The sequence below is a fragment of the Echeneis naucrates genome, chromosome 21 (assembly GCF_900963305.1).
Source record: "Echeneis naucrates chromosome 21, fEcheNa1.1, whole genome shotgun sequence".
In the NCBI taxonomy this organism is placed as follows: Eukaryota; Metazoa; Chordata; class Actinopteri; order Carangiformes; family Echeneidae; genus Echeneis; species Echeneis naucrates.
Window position 1 is genome coordinate 10,084,020 of NC_042531.1, and position 22,565 is coordinate 10,106,584.

General features: G+C 42.0%; 1 protein-coding gene across 2 annotated transcripts; it reads left to right on the top strand.

The window, feature by feature from the left end:
• The first annotated feature begins 883 nt into the window (after positions 1-883).
• On the top strand, positions 884-18,967 carry dop1b (DOP1 leucine zipper like protein B). 2 transcript variants are annotated; one of them, XM_029530565.1, is made up of 38 exons: positions 884-1,059; positions 3,742-3,919; positions 4,383-4,564; positions 4,660-4,830; positions 5,055-5,244; positions 5,374-5,472; positions 5,798-5,921; positions 6,023-6,132; positions 6,576-6,687; positions 6,776-6,896; positions 7,026-7,145; positions 7,440-7,548; positions 7,663-7,899; positions 7,984-8,294; positions 8,384-8,784; positions 8,883-9,154; positions 9,239-9,391; positions 9,521-9,621; positions 9,935-10,125; positions 10,227-11,826; positions 12,451-12,550; positions 12,639-12,830; positions 12,939-13,061; positions 13,142-13,276; positions 13,390-13,445; positions 13,555-13,659; positions 13,910-13,976; positions 14,356-14,521; positions 15,271-15,353; positions 15,438-15,547; positions 15,628-15,777; positions 16,411-16,472; positions 16,613-16,741; positions 16,843-16,979; positions 17,092-17,147; positions 17,258-17,401; positions 17,496-17,628; positions 17,809-18,066. In XM_029530565.1, the coding sequence occupies exons 2-38, from the start codon at positions 3,782-3,784 to the stop codon at positions 18,064-18,066; spliced, it is 6,948 nt and encodes a 2,315-aa protein (XP_029386425.1). In that variant the 5' UTR covers positions 884-1,059; positions 3,742-3,781. The 2 variants fall into 2 exon arrangements, with proteins under 2 accessions (XP_029386425.1, XP_029386426.1); XM_029530566.1 differs by lacking the exon at positions 884-1,059 and having other exon boundaries at positions 3,782-3,919; positions 17,809-18,967.
• The last annotated feature ends 3,598 nt before the right edge of the window (positions 18,968-22,565 follow it).

Below are 22,565 nucleotides of genomic sequence, written 5' to 3' on the forward strand. Positions count from 1 at the left end.
CAACACGAGGACACCGTTTTGAAACAGAAAATTTTGTTCAGATGCAGGCATTTGTTGTAGCTGGATGCAATCTGAGCATAGGAATATACCTTTAGAGCCGACACTTGGACTCTATTTACTTAACGATTTTACATGTACAGACATTTCAAATTATGAGGAAAGAAAATATTATATTATACAACATCAATATGTAAAAAAAAAAAAAAAAAGCTCCTAATCACAAAAGAGATTTCTAGTCTTATAATAGATTTTTAAATATTTAACTATGGGACCAGGGTACAGAGTTTGAACCTTCAGGTACCAGCATCAGGCCTAAAAGTGTAAAAATGGGGCTGTGTTTTTCATCGCTCCCGTAGTTCTTCAAGTCATGAATATGGCCAAGTCTGCTGTGAAAAGGGTTGCACTGGACAGTAACTTTCCCCGTTTGTTGCATTTAAACAATCGCTGCCTAGTTGTGTATGGTACGGTTAAAGCCATTAAAAAGTATTTATCTGGCATCTCTATTTACAGTAATAATAAAAAATGTGCAGACTGCACTGTACTCACTGTCCCAAATATCTGACAGTGTGGTGAGAGGTTTGTAAACACCTCACATCCTGGACTGTACCAAACCCGGAGGGCAATGGGTTTACAGTAATGTTTGCACCTCCATTTCAAACCTGCACTGGTAAAAACCAGTTCCCTTTTTTTCGCATGGGGGAGACTTGCTTCGCTCTCGCCGTGTGTTTAACTTTAAATAACCGTTAAAAAGCAATTATCAACATTTGCTATTCAAAAATATTCCAGCCTACCCCCCTCTCTCTGGGCGGAAGTGAACCGCCCGGCTCTGGATCAGCTGAGTGGGGGGGGTTCCGCCCCGTTAGTTCAGGATTGTCATCTGCCGTGTTGATAACAGACCACACACACACACACACACACACAGAAAGACCAGCATCATCAACACAAGATTACCTCTTTTCCTGGGGGTTCGTTAAGGTTGGGTATGCTCTCATTTCCGGACTGGTCCTGCTGGTTTGGACCGAGTGTGTTCCGGTTCTTCCTCGGCTCGTTTCGCAGTTGGTGAGTCATTGATGCACCTGATATAGGCTCCCTTTGGTTTTTCCCGGACACACATGTCGTGTTCATGAACCCAGAACGCTGTTGTTTTCCCCTTGAGGATGTCAAAATGAAGGCTCGTCATTTAGATGTGTGTGAATGTGTCTGTTAGCTACATCAATTTTTACCATCCGGTTGGACAATCGGTCAGATGCGCGTAAGCTAACTGAGCACGAGCATATTTCATCACAGCAATAACAACAATAATAACGATAATACTAAAAAGCAGTGTTTTAGGCAGAGATGCCATCATCCTGTGTGATCCGAGGTCGTGCAGTTACATAACACTGAGCTGTGGACTCGGATGCTACAGTGTAATCGCAGGCCATATAAGCCTTTTTGGCCACGGTGGGTCCCATGTGTGATGCCTGCTGCTGAGGAGGTGCTGGTGTCAGTCAGGTGACTGCCATTCAGGGTCCACCCTCAAAGCACACACTCCTCTGCTCAGCAACATTTTTCGTCTTTGCTCATTGATGCAATGAGGAAGTTTAAGTGTGCACTTAGTTCTGCTTGGCCTACACAATTTGCTTATCAAGATGTCACCGTTGACTTAGCAGGTTTTTTTTTTTTTATGATGCTTTACTTGGTGGTTTCACACGTTGTGTTGGCTTTTTTCACAAACCACTATGGCCTGCATGCATGGAAACATCTGAGTAAACCTGATGAAGGATAGGGTCTCCTAAAGAAGGAATAGCTCACAGGTTCATCTTCAGCATGCTATCCTTGGATTTTCATTAATATTAAACCTGGGGGGAGGCATAATGGAAAGTTTATTCCACCAGTGCCTGAAGTTACGAGTCCTGCATGTGGCTTTTGTTGGTTCCTACATGAACAATTTGATCATTTCTAGGTACGGTTCGTAAAACCTGATAAAAGACATTGTTTAGATTATATACTGATAAATAATTTTATTCCTCAGATTTCACATTAGTTATGTGCTTTAATCACAAAAAACCAACACATGATATCAAGACAAGTAAATTGGCAAGCTTAGATGACTGACCATTTTTACACATTTGTTGCACATTTGAATATTAGCATTTTCAACAAACTATTGAAGTGTCATTGGCTGAATCATGGAAGAAGTTGCGCAATCAATGGGGAGTTTTATAGTTCGGAGGAGCAGATAAATTCTCACTCCACCAGTCATCACTACTCAGCAGTTTAGTTGTTTCATCATTTCATCTCTTCTGTTCTTAATTTTGTCTCACTCTCTGACTGTATCGTGTTACTGTCTCTTCTTAACAAGAAACAAACCCCAACACTTCTTGTTTCTTCTTCTTTTCCCGTGGCTCTGAAAGAGAGTTAGCCTTTCTTTTTATTATTATTGTTATTATTATTATTATTATCTTTTTTATTTTTTGCTTTTATTATTGTGGTGAAGGACTGTATTAAATTGTTTATTTTGATTGTGTGTCAAAGCACCCAAAGTATCTAGTTTGTCAAGCAATTCATTGTAATTTCAAAACTTTAGCCATCGCTCTGTTTGTTATATGTAATTTGGAAATGACCCAAAATTGTAATTTGTTCTTAAATGACCATTGATCGGTTTGGTCAGTCACCTGTCTCAGCACTAATGCATTGCCATCCTGAGCATGTGTTCTTGGGCTTGTTCACGATAAAGCTCCACTGGGCTCAGCCACAGGGAGTCCAGATGTCTGTGCTCCTCTAATCCTGCCATCCACTCCCCCACCCAACTCTGTGTGCAGCTATATTCAAAAACACTACATGTGCACACAAACACACACACACACACACACACACACACACACACACACACACACCACTGCCTCTGTCATGTGTAATGACAACAAGAACGCTACTCTATCCAAATCATAAACTGTATCAAGCTGTCAAACAGTTCGTAGCAGATTATGATGGGTTTTGTTTTGTTTCGTTGTTTTGTTTGTGTCATGAAGTAGGATTCTTTCCAACTACGTTCTTCCTGAGGATTATATTAATGTGCACTGGTATTCTACAAAAAGCTCAAATTACATTTAATGTAGCTTTTAGTGATGAACCCATACCACTCAGTAGACCTAATTGTTTGGTTTTGGCTTAATGGGACTTTACTGTTACTGTACTGCGCTCTACTGCTTTCAGGCCCACCACACTTATCACTAACATTTTGCAAGAAAACACAACTTTAAACAAATGGTAATGTCCGTCTGTTTGTTTATGTCTGCAATAACAGCTTTATAAGATGATAATTTGTTGATGTTGACCCAGTTTAGCTGCCAAGAGGCCAAAGACTTTAAATGGGCTTCATATATCACTCTATAGATGGGGGAAATGAATTGTAGCCTCCTAATAATAGTTTGTGTTCTGTCCATGACTGTAGAAGTGCATACAGTTTGAGTTACTGCGCCTCCCTCCTTAGGCTGAGAGACAGGTCAGTCAGGCAAACACTGATAAGTCATGAATGAAGACATTTGTCTCTTTTGCCGCAGAGGTTATGCATGGCAGTGAATAGAGCTAAACTGGCTAATTATATTTGCTACAAACAAACCGGAGAGCCTGTGGGATATCCGGTAGGTTGCACACAGACGGGTGACAGGACACAAAGCTGACTTTTCTTTTGAGCTTGATAAACAACCGGTGACAGTTTTATTTACTGATCACCAATTTATTCGGCTTCTACCGTAGAGATGTTTTGCTGAACATGCTGGGATCACACTGACGCAACATGGATCCTGAAGAGTTAGAGCTGCAGAATGACTACCGTTACCGTACCTATGCAGCAGTTATTGAGAAAGCGCTGCGAAACTTTGAGTCTTCAAGTGAGTGGGCAGATCTCATCTCATCGTTGGGAAAGCTCAATAAGGTACAGCACTGACATTACACTCTAATAACTTTTATCCATGACATATGCTGTTGTTTACCTGTTTACATTTGGATTTTCTTTTCCCATGACTATATTTTGCAAGTGTTCGTTTCACAGATGTCATGTGTGTTTCAGTTCTCTGTTGTAATTAGAAAGTTAATCTTCCTCATCTTGATTGCGTGCTTTATAGCTTTATTGCTCCAGTCTTCTGACCATTTATTTGGGGTAGATATTTACTTTGGAGTGTCTTTGTGTGTTAATGCACAAAAGTTATTCTTAAAAGTACACAGAATATGAGCTAGAGAACATTTTCATATTATGCACATGATCCTGTCCATCCAGTATCCATGTTTCATTTGTTTTATTTATTTTTTGGTGTCGCAAAATTTTAGCTCAGTAAATTTCCTCTTTGGTTGATGATAACTAATCCATATTTTCTTTGTTTTCTCTCTTTCTCTATCAGGCCCTGCAGAGTAACCTCCGCTATTCCCTCCTACCCAAAAGGCTGATCATAGGGAAGCGTCTGGCGCAGTGTCTGCACCCAGCCCTGCCAAGTGGTGTACACCTCAAGGCTCTTGAAACATACGAGGTCATCTTCAAAATCATTGGCACAAAATGGCTGGCCAAGGATCTGTTCATTTACAGGTGAAAAAGAAAAGATTTTACTCCTTCGTGGAGAGTGTTGGCCTAATTGTGAGTGCGCTCTTTTCAAGATTTGTGGATCTGTCTGTGGTTTTCAGCTCGGGATTGTTCCCATTGCTGGGCCATGCGGCCATGGCAGTGAAGCCTGTGCTGCTGACACTGTATGAACGCTACTATCTACCGCTGCAGATGGCTTTGCTGCCCAGTCTTCAGGCCTTCATAACAGGACTCCTGCCAGGCCTGGAGGAGGGACTGGATGTCAATGACAGGTAAAGACCAGACACTGTATTGTTTTTGTTGAGGAAAGACAGACACAGTAATATGTAGTTTTCCTCTTATCAGGATTAAAAGAGAGATTAGACGATTGTGCCCAAAAGATATACAGTTTTCTGTTGTTTGAAAAACTAACAAAAGTTTGTTGAAGAACAACAAATATTTACTAGTAGATATATTGTTGAACACATCACTGAGTTCTCGCGATTCCTCCATTCAGGACTGATGCACTGCTACTTAAGTTGTCACTGCTGTTGGGTCAGGAGGTCTTCTATGGTGCCCTTTGGGGCAATATGGTGGTCAGTCCCATGGTGCGCCTGCCTGCATCTGTCTTCATAGTCTCACATTTTGACCGCATGGCATCCCTGCGCCAGCAAGCATACATGTTAGGCTATGACCAACGCCTAGTGGTGAGTGTTGATGGGTTTTTCTTTCTTTTTTTTTTTTTTTAACTTTCATTTTGTTTGTTTTATTTAACACCCCCCCCCCCCACCACCATTTTATCATCTCTGAACTTTGTGGCCTCCTTATTTTACCAGGTGAAGTCAGTGTGTCTTTGTCTGCAAGACTCAAACGTCCTGGTGCAGAGGAACATGCTTGAAATCCTGCTCTTCTTTTTCCCCTTTGCCAAATGCTTGGTAGGTTGATAGACATCTTTCTCTCCTGTTTTTCTGGACAAGATGAAGTGGTCTCAAAGATCAAGTTAAAAATGGCCCATTTTGTCTGGAAAACAAAAGACGGGGTCTCAGAGCTTCAACAACCTTAGCAGAGAACAAATGTGAAAGTCTTCTTTAACTAAGTCTAAGTTTGATCACTGTGTGCAATATATACACAATACAGACAATGACAAACCACAAAAATATTGCGTAACACTGTTAACCGACAGTAATTGTATTCTATGCCTTTTGCAGTTACCGCACCATTTTATCTGTTCAGTCAGTCACTGTATGTTTGTTGGTGTAGGACCCAGCCGAGACTTGCATTACTTTGAGTACGGAGGACATGATCAATGTGGTGTCTGCAGCTTCACTCACACTGCTCCGCAGAGACATGTCCCTTAACAGACGCCTCTACGCCTGGCTCCTAGGTGCTTACTTCAGTGATGAACGGCATGAATTGCATGACTGCTATCGGTGGTTTCAGTTACCTTGCTAATGTTCCTCTTCATATGCATGACTGTGTTTTCAGGCACAAACATTAAAGGAGAAATGGTGGCACCACATCCCACTTTATCTGCCACCCCAGAGGAACATACATTGTTCTACTTCAACACTTACTCCAGAGATTTCCTTGTACAGGTAACTCACTCATGTTACCATGCAGCACAATCCTTTGTTCGTTTATTGATCCATTCATTTATTTATTCATCTTCTACCGCTTATCCATTTCTGGGTCATGGGGGGAGGGCGGGGTACACCCGCACAGTTCACCGGTCCATCACAGGGCCAACACACAGAGACAGACACAGACCAACGACCACTCACACTCAGACCTACAGACAATTTAGAGTCACCAATTAACCTAAACATGCATGTCCTTGGACGGTGGGATGAAACCAGAGTACCTGAAGGAAACCCATGCAAGCATGGGGGAGAATATGCAAACTCTCCACAGAAGGGCCTCAGGCCCAGGAACCGCTAACCACCATGCTGCCTGGACTATCCAAATCCTTAAAAATACAAAAGTTTGAATATTCTTTGCCACCCCTGTCTCTAATTCTCTTCATTTTCAATGATTTCAGGCTCTTATTAACATTCTCCAAAAGAAAGATGTGGAGAGTGACCCAGAGAAGGTGATTGGGTACCTCAGGCCTTTCCGTATCATCATAAGCCTCCTGGATAAACCAGAGATTGGTAGGCGTTACTTGATCCACCTCTCTGTCAATATCTCAACCTTACTGTAAGCTTTTTTGACTCGTCTAATGATGTTGTTCCTGCTCAGGTCCGGCTGTCCTGAGCTGTGTGCTGTTAGAGGTGGTCCGAGCCTTCCACAACTACTGTAGAGAGATGGTGGGGGAGGACAACATCACCAGTTCAGGGCTTACAGGCAACCAGCTAGCAAGGTGGGCGTCACAGATGATAGTACAGATGTTCAATGCTGAATCCATGGTTCACTGAACATGTGACAAAATTGCAGCCAACACGGTGAAAACAGACAGAAACAGTGCTGTTTTCTTTGTTATCTTTTACAGCAAGATAAAAGAAAACAAGAATGCATCAGAGATCATAAAGACGATGAATATGCTTGTGAGCTCCACGAACAGTGAATACCTGTGGGAGTACATGACAAGACGCTTTTGCACTTCTCTCAGGTATGGTGGGGGTTTACTGTGACTAGTTAATGTCTAAGATTTAAGACTATCAGGTGTTGACTGTGTGGTGTGTAGTTATAACACATAAAATCCAATAGTATATAGGAGAAAATGAGAAAATGTGAGTGTTCACAAAGTACAAGACAGTTTTTTTTAACATTAATAGCCCTTAACGATTGCAAACGCTGAAAAAATTAGTCATTGGTGTGAGTCATCGTTCGTCTGGATTTTCCTTACTTATCCTCAACCCACAAGTTAAAATGCAAATCCTTTGACTCCATTATTTCTCTGTAGTGGCAAAGATGACCCACCGACGCCTCCTCAACAGGACCCCAGTCATGCTGCTACCTCCATCACAGAGATGTCCAATCTCATCATTTTCCTGCTTGATGTTCTTCCTCTGGTAAATAGCTACATATGTTCAGTTCATTTCCTCGTGAAACAAAATAATGGAGGAGAACACCTGAAACTATTTCTGCACACAAGCAGTATGTTCTACTTCTGTTTTCATCCTCAGGAGCTCCATGCTGACATCCAGTTCCAGTTCCTCCCTGAGATGCTGGGCATCATGTTACGCACCATGTGCAGCCACATGGAGTCTGTTAGCCTGGAGGACATCACACACAGCCTGCGTGCCTGCTTCAAGGTCCTCAGTAAGATCCAAATGCCTGTGGCTTATCTAGACACTGAAGCAGGGTCCCACACAGAAGAGATTGAGTTACAGTCACCAGAGGGAGAAGGCATCGAAGGCCAGGTTACAAATTCTACAGTTTGTGCCAATGTGGTTTCTTTTCTAAGTATTTTTGGCTGTGCCTCACCTTAAAACTGCTTCATTTAGGATGTCGAGAAGGAGGGAGAAAAAAATGGCAGCATTGGTAAGGTCAATGGTCACCATGGAGATGAAGAGTTGAACAGAAATGGAGGAGATGTGGCAGAGGCTGCAAATTGTATTTACCCAGCACTGAGGTCTGAGGACAGTGGATTGGGAATCAGCGCCTCACCGTCAGAGCAGCATCTCCCTCCAGGACTGGGGATGGGGGCAGATGGTGATGCAATTTGTAAAGAAGGGGAAGGAGTGTGGAGGAGGGGAGGGAGTATAGAAACAATGACACAGTGCCTGCAGGATATACTGTCCTTCATAACCACAAGGTAAACACTACTGTGTGACACAATCATGTCAGCTGCAATAAAAAAAATCACTGGAATCTCTAAATATATTCATCCTTTTAATGTTTCAGGTATCTGCTTGTGCAGGTGGAAGATGTCTGGAGACCCAAGGGACCCCACCCTGACGTAACAGACACGCTTGTGGATCAGAAGACTTTTTCAAAGAGCATTGGCGGACGTGAAATTAAAGACAAACTGACTGGACTGTTTAATCCAAACAGGCTAAAACCTCGCCTTGCAGCTGACACCCAGCTCTCAACAGCACCTGTGGTAAAGAAGAAGGAACATGGAAATTCAGGATGTGTGGACTGGGCAGCAGGCTACATGCCACGAGGCAGGGCAGAGATCACTGAAGCATGTCGACAGGCGTTCACTGCCACCTGTCACCTGCTGCTAGAGTGCACCACCTTCCCTGTCTATCTAAGTGAAGAGGAGACGGGGGCCTTGTACACAGACATGTTTGGTCACAAAGGTGAAATCACTGATGGAATATTTTTTGTGACTGCCATCTTACATGCTTGACTCAACACAGAACTAATTAATACTTTTTTTTTTTTTTTTTTTCCTTAGGCAGTGATGTGGACAACCTGCCAGTATGGCTGAGGTCCCTGATGACTCTGTCCTGCCTGTCCAGGGACTACAACATCCAGCACACAGCAACAGCCTCCCTGTTAGAACTTATCAACCATTCCCAGTCCTTAGCGCTGGTCATCCAAGACAAGCACAGGCGCTACCAGACCACTGACTGCAATCCTTTGAGTGGGCGACTGCAGATGGTCACTGTACCACCCATCTACCCAGCTGTGCTGCGGGCCATAGAAGAGGGCACAGATTTCTATCAGGTCAGATAATCAAAATGTCTGAATAACTTAGAAGTGTTTCTTAATGCTTTATTTTAAGATTTGGGATTGTATGCTGTGATCCAGAGGGTGTCCCAGGTACTGTGGAACCAGCTAGACATGGAGCGGAGAGAGCAGCACATATCCTGTGTTGAACTCTTCTACAGGCTTCACTGTTTGGCTCCATCATCGTCAATCTGTGAAGACATCATCTGTCAGGCGCTGCAACACAAAGACAAGGTGTCTAATTTTTTTCCTCAGCATCTTCTAGATGTGTCATTTTAACTGGGACACACAAACAGACTGACTAGGAAATGTAATTAGTTGAACAAATAGAACAATGGTTTGTTTTGTGTTTGTCTGCCCCAGGCTGTTAGGCTGGAAGCGCTGCACCGCTTCACAGTGCTATGGCACCTGACTCGGGAGATTCAGACCAACAGGACCATGTCTCTCAATCGCTCGTTTGACCGGTTAGTAGCAGCTGAAAACTGGAATTAAGTTCAGACAAATGAAGGAAAGTTCCTACTATTAGATATACTTTTTGACATTTCTAAATACATAATAATATTTTGTCTCAGCACTTATGTAGATTACTTAGTTTACATCTGTATTTGAGTCAGTGATGCTCTTACGTTGGATGAACGTGGTGCACAAGAAGGCTAAGGGGAGCTGCCGAAGCAGAGTTCACAAAGCTATGAAAATGCCATACAGTACAAGGAGTACAGAATAAATATGCAACATCTAAAATTGTCCAAATGCATCTGAAATGTGTCTCTCTCTCAGGTCTTTGTGTGTTGTGGTGGACAGTCTGAGCTGCACTGATGGTTCAATACAAGCAGCTGCTCAGTGCTGGCTGGTCAGGGCTCTGTCCCTGAGTGACGTCATTCGAATCTTGGAGCCTATTCTATTGTTGCTACTTCACCCCTCCACTCAGCGTTGCTCCATTCAGAGCATCAAACAGAATCTTACTGCTGGTAAGTGGCCGTGTCTATGAGTTTCAGAAATAACGTTTCTGGGTTGGGTATGCACTTTTCTTGTGTGCTATATTAAGCTGATAATACCCTTTTCTAAAAAGGTAACCTAAAGGCCCTTAGCAGTCGAAGCCGAAGCTCCACCAAGACCTCTGGGACATCTGTGGATGCCATGGCAACTGAGGTCACCACTTTAAATCTCACAAATATTGTGGACCGGGAATCCCTGTGGGTAGAGTTAGACAGTGGTCTAGAGGTCATTAAACCACAGGACTCTTTAGTGCAATCAAGGAGCGACAGTGAAGCAACAGATGAAGAGGAGGATAGAGCGGAGGAGGAAGAAGAGGAGGAGGCTGAGAGTGAACACACAGAGTCAGCTGACACCAGTGGAGCCCAGGTATCCACAGAGAACTCCAGCTCTGGCTCGGTACTGTACCGCAGCATGGAGGACGCTGGTGTGGTCAATGGCTTCCGGCGGGCTGAGTCTGAGCACACACAGGCATCTGATTCACTGTCAAGTGGGGATGAAGACGATTTAGAACTGGAGGCCATGGCCAGGTCTCGCCTGTTAAAGCAGGAGCGTGAGAAGAGAGAAGCCATCGACTCTCTGTTCCGACATGTACTACTGTATCCTGTGGCAGGCGGCTGGTGCCATCTGCTCCAAGGCCTGGCGCTGTTAGACAGCCTGCTGAGGAGCAGTGCAGAGTGCCCTCTGGTGGATTCTCTGTCCTCCACCTCTCTGGACACGAGCTCCGCTGCACATTTAAACCTGGTTTCCAACCTTCTACAGCGACATCAACAGGCTCAGGATGGCAAAGGCTTCTACGGCTGCCTGCTGTCACCCTCCGCCTCCCCCTCCATGCCGCCATCCCTTCTCATTGAACTGCTGGTATCTCTTTGTCTGCGATTCCTTCGCTCACATTACCCTTCCTACCTGAACCTCGGCCCTCTTGACCTGCAGGGTAACAGGGAGGTTCAGGTGAAGAGTGTGGAGGTCCTCACCCGGATTGTGAACCAGCTAAGCCACATGGCGCGAGGACAAGAGGGTAACGGGGCCATTCTGGAGCCTATCCGCAGACTCCTTTTGGGATGTAAAGTGCAGCAATATGCTCTACTTACACTCTCTGCGTCCATGTATGTCAGCCAGAGAGGAACAGACAAAGGACCACCAAGAAATGTGGACCTCCTCGAGGAGCAGGGAGGCCTTTCAGAGGAGAGCCTAGTGAATCTTGGATCAGGGTCAGGACAGGAACAATACCCCCTCCAAATGGAATTACTTAAGCTCCTCCATGCTCTCATAGTCCTGGAGTACTACGTGTGGCTTGGTGGGGCTGTATCAACACCTGGGTCAGGGGGAGCATCTGGGCAGCCAGGGGACCATCGCGAAACCCCAACTGTCAACACCCCCCTTGCCCGTGAGTGGCAAACTGCAGTCCTTTTTCAACAGTCCATCAAGGCAGCCCAGTACGTCCAAAGTCACCCCATCACAGCCCAAGGAATGTTTGTTTCTGCTGCAGCTAGATCCCTGCAGCCGCAGTACGGCTATGCCATGCATCCCCACTGGGTGTCGCTGCTCTGCTCCTCTCTGCCTTACCTGGGTCGCTCACTGGGCATCATTGTGGCTCCGCTCATCAGTCAAATTTGCAAGAACCTGGATGAGCTGGTAAAGCTGTACGAGCATGATGGAGGAAAGACAAATCAGAGGTAGACTGAACCACTTTAAAATGGTTTCATCTCTTCTTTGCACTGTGGAGTTTTGACAATTTAAGTTTGTCCTATTTGATGTTTAGGGATGGGTGCCAGCCAAAACTTGTGTATCAAGTAGTCAAACTTTCAAAGGAACCATCAAACAAAACCTAAATGCTTAAATGTTTTAATAAGTAAGATTAATGGGTTCAGGATAATTAGGTTATTATCCATCATTTATTATTTTAAAGTTATTGCACCAGAAATCATTCCTGTAAATTGTTAGATTTCTTTTTTTACTTTTTATGAATAGAAGGTCATTTTAGATGATCAAGAATTTACTGTGAAAACATAATTTTTTAATAATTAACAATTAACACCTTCCCACTTTGGTTAGCGCCTCTTTAAGTCAGTTTTTGTCTGTACTGGACTCTGGATATTAACAAATTATACATTTATGAAAAGTCTCCTACTCCTTTATAACCACAGCAGCAGTTTTTTTTTTTTTTTTTCATTGTGTCTTGGGTTACCATGCACAGAAAACAGAACAGATGTTTGAAAGAAGGACTAGAAAATATGATCAAGTGCAACTTTCTCAACAGAACATCAAAGTTAGATTCTTTGTGTGTGTCTTCTGATCAGCCTAAGTGGTAGGAGGGAGAACATCGCCCCTGACTACCCTCTGACTCTGCTAGAGGGCCTTACCAACATTACACACCATTGTCTACTGGACAACAAGAGGGTAAGGGGTGAGCATATGCATATTTGTAACTCCCACAGCTATGATAATGAAAATGCTCATTTTCTATTCTCCCCATCTCTCCTCTTAGTCCCTGGTGGCTTGTGATCCAATTGATGTCCGTAATGCACGCAACGCTGTGATCGAGGCTTTACCAGAAATGCTCAGTAGCATGGCACTGTTATGGGGTGTGGTTTTAAGGGAAGAGCGTCAGAGGCGGGCATCTGACTCTGGCCAGAGTAGCAGACACACCTCTACCTCAGTCTATTTTAAAAGCACCAAGGTTTGGATTAATGGGAGACTGCAATAATCTGATTGTCTCCTACTTGTAGCCATGTGCACGGTATTAATATGGAAAATTTGATTCATTTGCAATGTTGCCCATCTTTAGATCCTACGGCAGAGAATACTGGAGTTCTTGGTGCCTTTGACTGGGCAGTATGGGGTTCAGCTGATGGCTTCACTGGGAGTAGTATGGAGCAGCCGGAGGAGCAAAAGGAGACACAAAAACAAAGTGAGGGAGTTGTCAGACAAAAGTCACCAATTTGTTTCAGAGAACACGTTGACATTCTTAAACTCTTTCTTTTCCTTAAGGTTTTACCTGTAGCCAGTGAGGCACGTCTGACCATTGTGGATCTGGTGAAATCACTACACACCTTGCATACGGATACCATTCTACAATTAGTCAAAGAGGTTGTGAAAAAACCACATCAGATCAAAGGAGACCAGGTACACAAAAATACATAAAAACACACACAGTCGCTCTAAATGTATATCTTGGGAGTTTCTAAGGTTTATTTCCACTATTTCTAAAAGCAGTTTCTACCTTTTTTCTTCGTTAGAAGTCAACTTTGGTGGACATACCCATGCTACAGTTCAGCTACTCCTATATCCAGAGGTTAGCTGTAGAATAGTCTAAAGTTAAATAGTCTAAAGTTAAATTCAAGGTTTAATACAGCAATTCTTCAAATGCTCACTTGTTTAATAATCTCTGTTTGCATCTGTAGTATCTCAGCACAGACTCTGCAGGAAAACATTGCTCCTCTTCTCAGTCTGTTACGGGAGTCTGTTCAGCTCAACCTGGCACCACCTGGACAATTCTTACTGCTGGGGTCAGTTTTAAGCACATTAACTTACACCTAGCAGTATTCGTAATACTATCATATTGGCAAATAAAGCTTTGGTAAAGCTGCCACAAATAGTATCAGAGCAACAGTCCAGTCTGTGTTGCTACTCAAAGATGAGACTTAGTCGCACTTAATCTTCAAAGCATATATATCTTACTGACTATGAAAAAGAAATAATATTTATTTGTGAAAGATAGTAATTGTAGTAATTATAGCAATTGTTCCTATGTTGCAGAATCCTCAATGACTTTGTCAATAGACTAACCAACCTGGACAATAAGAAGGATACTCGAGACCTGCAGGTATGATGCATTTTCGATAACTACAGCTATCGTTGGGATAGCAAGGAAGAGGACATGTGAGGTATTGCGTGTTAAAAATACTTCAGTAACCAAGTAACTCAGAGAAACAAGGTTACATTGGAATGGGAATGCTTTCGGCTGCACAGCTGTAAACAGAGGAGGCCAAATCAATGATTATATTTTTCCTCAATTGCCACCTTGCCTCAGAAACATTATCCATAATTGAGTGAAGAAGATGCTGCTTCAGGTTTCTCCAATCTCAAGTCACAGAGGCCATGTTTCACATTTACATGAAACGACCGCAGTAGAGGAAGATGACTCCGACCTGGTTGCTTATAACCCTGTAAATGCATTTACTGATGGTAACATTACAATGCAGGAGGTGACTCAGCGGATCCTCGAGGCCGTAGGTGGGATTGCAGGGTCATCTCTGGAGCAGACCAGTTGGCTCAGCCGCAGCCTTGAGGTCAAAGTTCAGCCACAGGTGTGCCCTGTAGAAGCAGAACCCGAAGACGCAGACGCAGACGTGGACGGTGAACATTGCGGTAACTATTGAAACCTCTCAAAAATACATGCATTCATAACCTCAACTCCATTTCCTAACCACTGGTTAGTGAAGTGAATGGAGGGGATAGTTATATCCATTTTCCAAATTGGAGCAATTGGCGCTTACAATCGACTACTGTTGCCATGGAAACACTGGTGAACTTAACTTTAGTATTCAATGGATGGAGTTAATATTTCTTTTACTTTCTTTTAAAACGCTGCGCCTGTCCTAATATCTATGGAAACCCAGTCTGAAAGTGATGTTCATAATACAGATAGAAGTACAGTTACAATCACTATTCAATGGTTTGTGCAAAGTCAATGCCATTTTCATTCCATATACATTGGTGACAAATCAGAGGAACGTCCTGAATAGAGTAACAGAATTAGAGTAAAATATCTAATTAATTTGGGAATGGGGTTCCCCTTTTGGGGCTGGAATAACAAGAGGTTTGGAAACAAAAGCTGCTGCTCTGGCCAGTGGTTTAGCGAGAACAATGACTCATTTAGATCTATGGAAGCAGAACAAAAGGCTGAAATGGTCCTGTTGTGGTTTCCTGGACTTTTCCCACATTCACTTGTCTTTTTAGAAGCAATAGTAACTTCAAATCGAAACAAAGCTGTTTTGAGTGAACATTTATTGATTCACTTTTTCTGTCTTAATCAATCTATTTAAAATGTAATTAAATTAAAAGTGAATCTCTCACAAGTGATCTCACTATTCTTTCACTCTTTATCACCGTGTCAGAGTCAATGGCTCAAGCCAGCACCATGGTTTCCTCCTCGGCTCCCTCAGTCTACAGCGTGCAAGCTCTAGTCCTCCTGGCTGAGGTAACCTTCTGTGGTTTTACTTATGATGAATGAATGGCTGAACGCTGGTGTATTTGTAATGATTAACATACTTTCTCTGTGTAGATCTTAGCACCACTTCTGGACATGGTCTACCGCAGCGATGAGAAGGAAAAAGCCGTTCCTCTCATTTCTCGACTTATGTACTATGTTTTTCCGTACCTGAAGAATCATAGGTAACAACAGTTACAGGAGTCTGAGTTGCCTCCCTCTGGTTTGATTTGGCTTCTTCTAATTATGGCTTTGTCTCATTTAGTGCCTACAACATGCCCAGCTTTGAGGCAGGTGCTCAGCTGCTGAGCAGTCTAAGTGGGTATGCCTATACCAAAAGGGCCTGGAAGAAGGAGGTCTTCGAACTCTTCATGGACCCGCTCTTCTTCACCATGGATGCCTCCTGTGCACCCAGGTTAGTTAGGTCATCCGTTGGATGGCAATGTAATTCAGGAAAATCATTCACTGCTATACTGCTACAACATCATTCAGGAAAATTAAGTGACATATATGTGTAGAAGAACTATGATTACTTAGAAAAACAAGAGGGTTCAGTATTTACCTTTTTTAGCTTATTTATGCTAGCGATGGTAGCACACATAGCCCAACCAATTCCAACTTGGAGTTAACCACACAGGAAAATAGAAGAGGGCCCCTTAATTTGTCACCTCATTCCACCTAATTTTTTTGTCAGTTATTATACAACCCTTGAAAATAAGATATTGTAACCACGGATAGATCTGTGCATAAAGGGAAGGAAGTGATCTTCCACATATGACCAGCCGTGACTTTAGATTAGTCTCCATAGGCACAGACATAATAATGTAATGTGCATGTGTAGGCCGAGGCGGTTACGGGGTTTGCTCCATCTGTTCTACTCCTCATGCACTTCCATACTGAACTGACTTACAGAAAGATGAATAAACGATGAAAGTACAGAGCCTGCATCTTCATGAGAAGAATGATTTTTCTCCATCAGTGTATATTTCATTTTATTGCACAAACGATGTCAAAAACTCCCTGTGTTTCTTCTTTCTCTTCTCTACAGTTGGAAATCCATCGTTGACCATCTGCTGACTCATGAAAAGACAATGTTTAAAGATCTCATGAGTGAGTACAGCCTCCAGGAAATGTTTGTGATGCTGTAAGGATTTAGTTTTCCTGTAATCCAAGGGCAGATTTGTGATCCAATGCATTGGATAGGTGTTATTGATGTTTTGCTTTAACAAATCATATTTACTTGTGATTAGGCATGCAGAGTGGCTCCTTGAAACTGTTTGCTAATGTAGATCAGAAGCCCATGCTTCTAAAGCGCCAGGCATTTGCCATGTTCAGTGGCGATGTTGACCAGTATCATCTCTACCTACCCCTCATTCAAGGTGTGGTACTGATACAGTTTTCATTTAACTATAAAACAAATGTCACAAGTGTTTTTTGTTTTTTTTTAAGGATATTGAAACTTCAATCCTCTATCTTTCAGAGCGTCTCACTGAGGCTTTGCGTATGAACCCCAGCGCTGCTGTTCTAGCTCAGATTTTCTTGATGTTTCGTGTTCTCTTGTTGCGGATTTCATCCCAGCACCTGACGTCTCTTTGGCCAATCATGGTCACAGAACTGGTAAGATCGTAACATCTGAGAGCACGAGGTCATACACAGGCCAATATTGTGGAAGTATTTTAATTATTATAATGTGTTTTTGGTTTGTTTGTTTGTTTTTTCTGAACTTCAGATACGCATCTTTGCACGTCTAGAGAAAGCTCTGCAGCCAGATAAAGACGTCTCAAAGTGAGTTCACAATTTTATTCACGGATTCCTATTTCATTGACATTTGGTTGAGGCTGTCATGCTAAATACATAGGTCTCTTTTTGTTTTTGCCTTTTTGTTTACAATGTAGACTAGCTAAAGTGGTTCGAGGGGCCCTTGACAGAAATGGACCAGTGAATTTCTCTCAAGCTGAGTTGGACATGTACCTCTCAGCCTGCAAGTTTCTGGACACCTCTCTGGCTTTTCCTCCTGAAAAGATCCCCCTCTTTCAGATGTGAGAGCCAAGCTTTTAGTTTGCTTTCTTTGTGGTGTTGCATCATTTGTCTGGTTGTTATTTTCTGTGTTACTTTTCCTCCGTCCACATGCAGGTATCGATGGGCATTTGTCCCTGAGGTGGATGTGACTCGCTACAATGGCCCAGAGACGGCGCTGATGGAGGGCGAGCAGGAATGCATACCCCACGTTGTCAGAGTACTGGAAGGCATACAGCACCGATATGGGGTAAGAATTTTTTTTTTTTTTTAATAAAATAATTATTTCCATTTAAAGAGCTTCTCACGCCCCTTTTACATACAGTAAATGGAATGGCATTTAAAAATTGCTAGACTTCCTCAGTTATTTGTTCTACGAAATGACACATCATATCTCATCTGATGATGATGTTCTGATCTATTATTCCAGAGCCTGAATGGACTGTGTGAAGAATCTCCCACTGAGCAATTGGAGTTTCCCCTTCTCACCCAACACTCTCTGTCCTCCATCACCCAGCTATTGCCCTTCCTTCGCACCCTTTGCTGTTCCTTCCAGAGCCCTCCTCCTTGCAGCGACCCGATGCCTCACTGCCCAGTAGCAGACTATCCAGCCGCCAGTCCAGACACAGTCATGAAAAAGCTAGAGCACTTCACAGAAGAAGACTTCCTGGACTCAATGGAGAGTTAAGAACTCAAGCATGAAGCTTTCATGGAATAATTCCCGCTTCTTAAGCTTTTTGACCTGCAGCCATAAAAGTGGAACATTTAAAATAGAAACAACGAGTGAAAATGTTGTATTGTGAACTAGAAAAATGGACGTTTTAAATGTTTTAACTTGATTTCCACATAAATACATGTGCCTCTGAGGTGCTACCACACTGAATCTGTACTGGATCATTCAAGGCATGTTGTTAATTCACAGTGCTTTTTGAATATGGTTAGTGGGATTCTCATTTCTCTCCCAAGGATGCGCATTATCTCAACTGAAAAGTATCCTATTGTTTACTCTCTTGATTTTACACTTTAAATAAAACTTAAAACAGAACTTAACATTACCTATTGTTGTTATAAGGAATGCACCTTGTAATTATAAAGATACTTTCAAAAATAATTTTATGTTTAACATCAAACAGATTCACTGTGAAGAATATTCTTAAGTACTGTTTTTCTTATTTTGACTTTTTCATAACTGGTTAACCATACACAGACATAAATCCTGTCTGACTCTAAGAATGTTAAGACTGCATATCTGCAGGACCCCGCTAAGTACTTTAACCCTGTTGGTTACTGGAGTCATTATGGGACCTCACATTTAAATTGTTAAGAGTTGTGTGTGTGAATTACTGAATGTGATTTGTGTACACCAGGAAAACCCTTTGTTGGGCAACCCTCAGTGATATACATGGTTGTTATTATTGGTGTTCAAGGGAAATCAGCCTTTCTTTATAGTTAATCATGGTTCATAGTTTTTACAAATGTCTTTTTTTTTCCCCCAGTGCTGAATGTTTAAGTAATTTAAGTAACTTATTTTGGATGTTTCAATGACCATGTGAAGTTTTGAATTAATAAAGAAACTCAATTAAATTGCATATTAAGCTGAAGTAATGTTTGTGTTTGCTGCTGCAGCAGCTTGATTTCCTGCATTTGCATGGGACGGAAAATGCTCAGATAACAATCACACGTGTGGCAGTTCAGTCCATGGTTCTTCCTGCATGTGTAAATGTGTGTCCTATAGCAACACCCTGAAAACTGGTTCCTCCTCTCCTGCTCTCCATGTCAATTTGCTGCCATTTGTGTGCATATGTGAGACAGAATTGGTGTATGATGTATGAGAGGTACTTGCAAACCGCTCATGATAAAAACATGATATGAATATATTTTTATCACTTACTGAGTGGTAAAGGATTGTGTTTCATGCACATCATTCACTCAACATTCAATGTCATGTCATAATCATTACAACGTGTCTTGGGCATGTGAAGCCTGAAACTTGTCTGTTCTATGTTAAGAGTTGTTTAGAAGCTGCCATATCACCCAGACTCACACCAGTCATAACAATACAAAAAGGAGCGATGGGTAAGTTATCCAACAAATACATAATACCAGAGGTGGACAGAGTACACAACTTCACTACTTGAGTAAAAGTACAGATACTCCTTGTAAAATATTACTCAAATACAATGAAAAGTGGCTTAGTCAAAATTACTTAAGTAAAAGCATAAAAAAATTCCTCAGGAAAGGAAAGTAGCTTTATCCTCATTATACAATTCACTGATGTGATTCTGCTTCAGACATGTTTATAGCTCAAAAAAAAAAAGCCTTCAGTTAAAGAGGCCCTACAAGATCTGGTCTAGTCTCTGGATGGGTTTGGTCTAGTTCAGAGGTTCAGAGGGACACTGTCCTGCATGTTTTACATGTTTCCTGCTCCAACACACCTGATTCAAATGATCAGCTCGTCATCAAGCTCTGCTGAACTCTGATCAGGAGTCACTCATTTGAATCAGGCGTGTTGGAGCAGGAAACATCCATTTGGAGACCTCTGGTCTAGTCTGTACAAAACATATTTTATATGGACACAATAAGCAGTCTCAAACTCCAGGAGGTCTGTGGGGGTTCCGGTCTCTGCTGGTTGTGATGTGTGTTACCTTGTGTTGCTGTCTCTGCTATTCACCTTGATTAATGTGAAATCATGACCACAATAACCATACTGCAGGAGACTTCCAACCCCTCTGCTGCTACTATCCATGGTCAACTGGAGAACCTCCTCATGCTGTTTGAATATGGCCGCACTGTAGGCGCTGAGGATTGGCGTCCCAGGACCACAGAACGGCTGAGGGAGCTGGGTGAGGATGATCGTGCTTCCTACACTCAGCTCTTCCTGAAGACAATGGCTGACTGCTCTGCAAAGCTGCAGAATGTGATGGAGACACACCCCAGCATGGAGCTCTTCAGAGCCCTCACAGCGTTTGACCCAGCAAAGGTAGCTGGTCTGAGAAAAAACATCCAGGACTGCATCCAGGCGGCCCCTGCCCTTACCCGTGTGTCAGCTGAGGAATGGCACCGCTACATCCACATGGACAAGAGTGATGCTGAGGAGGTCAGTCCTGTGGAGAGGACAGAATGCCCACTCTTGGCCCACTCGCTGCATTGTACCTCCATCTCCCCACTACCTCAGTGGATGTTGAGAGAGTTTTCTCCCACTATGCATTGCTGCTTACACAGTACAGACGGAGCCTTATGGAAAACAACATTAAAATTATGCTTATTGCAAAATTCAACAGTTGGCAACAGGACTAAGCATTTGAAAAAAACATGTCCGTGGTTCATTGATTATTTAAAACTATATATGGTTCTCTCAAACAAGAATTTGCACAATATTTATTTATGCAGTTGTTCCTAATTTATTTATTGGACAAATGAATTAATCACATACTCGCATACTGACTTATGTCTTTTCTATAAAACCTTTAAGTAAGCTGTTCTTTTACAATGTACAGAAAACAAACCTGTGGTTTTTGTGGTTCAATTTAATTGTACATTCAAGCTGTTTAAAACTTTTTGAAATTGTTTTTGTTTCAGATATCTATTCAATAAGAATTTGCACTATATTTACCGATTTATTTATGTATTTATTGCGTTACTTATTGAAGTATCCTAATTTGTATGTATGCTCGTGGCAGATTATTTTTTTCATAGATTAATATTTAATCCATCTGTTCCCTGTACATCTTTTTATTTCAGTGTCAATTTTACTTTTTTTTCCACATTTGTCGTTTGAACGTTCTGTATTTGAATGTTCTATAAAATGGTCTTGAGAGTAAATTATTCACTATTGAATAAAAACATCAAAATCAAATTTTTGACCATATGGTGTCAATATGGTGACTTCAAATCTATGTTGTATGTATATGGGCATATCACAGGTACCCACGGGACACATGCACATTTCTTCAGTGACACCTGGTCTCTCCTCTTCTCTGCAGCTTCTCTGCCCCCTAAAGTTTGCCTTCTATCCGCAGGAGTTTGGAGCAGTGATTGAATTTGAGGTGTCTGAGACTTTTACATTGTCAGCTAAAACGCTTGCGTCATTCCAATGAGTTCACAGTGAGTCAGCTACACTATATCCATAACATGTGTTCAGTTCCATGATATCAGCGTGGCAGCTTCTTATATGGATTTTATTTAAAGCAGCACTATGTTCATTTCCAATTATTAAAAAGAGGGAAGTCTGCACAAACAGTGTTTATGCTCCTGATTTATGCAAAAAAAAAAAAAAAGTTAAAGGTCACAACATTGGTAGAAACACTGTGACCTTTTTTTATTTGTTTGAATCTGATGTCACGATGATATGGTATAACTGTTTAAATCCTTAAAAGGAGAAAAAAAAACTACTCCTGAATCACTGCAGTAAACAAGAAAAAGTCCGCAGATTCCGTTTTGGGTTAGCTGATGAGGAGTTGGACCGTGTTGTTGTCAGTGATGTCCACAGAAGACATCCAAACTCTGGCTACAAGCTAATGCGTGTTCAGGTAATAATACGGCCACCATGTATGATGTAGAATGAGCCCATCGTTATGGAGAAATAATCCAGGTAGGATGAGGATTATACACCGTGGCAACATGCACAGAGGTGTGTGTGTGTTACAAAAACAATTACAATTAAAAACAATGAACAATAATGTTAGAATAGAGCAAAAGTAGCAGGTAAGGAGAGCATCAATAGAAACGTAGTGGAGTAAAAAGTACAACATTTCTCCTTTAAATGTAGTGAAGTGAAAGTATCCCCCAAAAATAATACTCAAGTGAAGTACAGAAACTCTCGTCTTCAGTCCCCAGTCTGTCCCACACACAGACTCATCATCAACTCCTGTGCGGCACAAAGATAACCACCAAGTCTGCGTGCTGCTCAAAACACACGCTAGAAAACTGGTATATCAGCAACTTCCATCTGTATTGTTCATTATGGTACTTAAATAATTATCACATTATACAAATTTACAGTAGGGTAATATTTTTAATCAGTGGAGGTCATTTTAATTTAGCAATTTGTGGTTCTAAAACTTTGTCACATTTAACAGGCAAAATTGAGACCAATAGCCAAATAGTAATTGCGTTTCTTATATGTTGAATTAAACTTAAATGTATTAATTTCCCTCTTTTGACGTAGAGCCCATCACACTTTTCACA

Bases quoted from the DNA above. Each gene is read 5' to 3' on its own strand.
- dop1b (XM_029530565.1), top strand. From the start codon at position 3,782: ATGGATCCTGAAGAGTTAGAGCTGCAGAATGACTACCGTTACCGTACC. The intron at 3,920-4,382 runs GTACAGCACTGA...TTTCTCTATCAG, and splicing joins CGTTGGGAAAGCTCAATAAG to GCCCTGCAGAGTAACCTCCG. The intron at 15,778-16,410 runs GTTAGTTAGGTC...TCTTCTCTACAG, and splicing joins GATGCCTCCTGTGCACCCAG to TTGGAAATCCATCGTTGACC.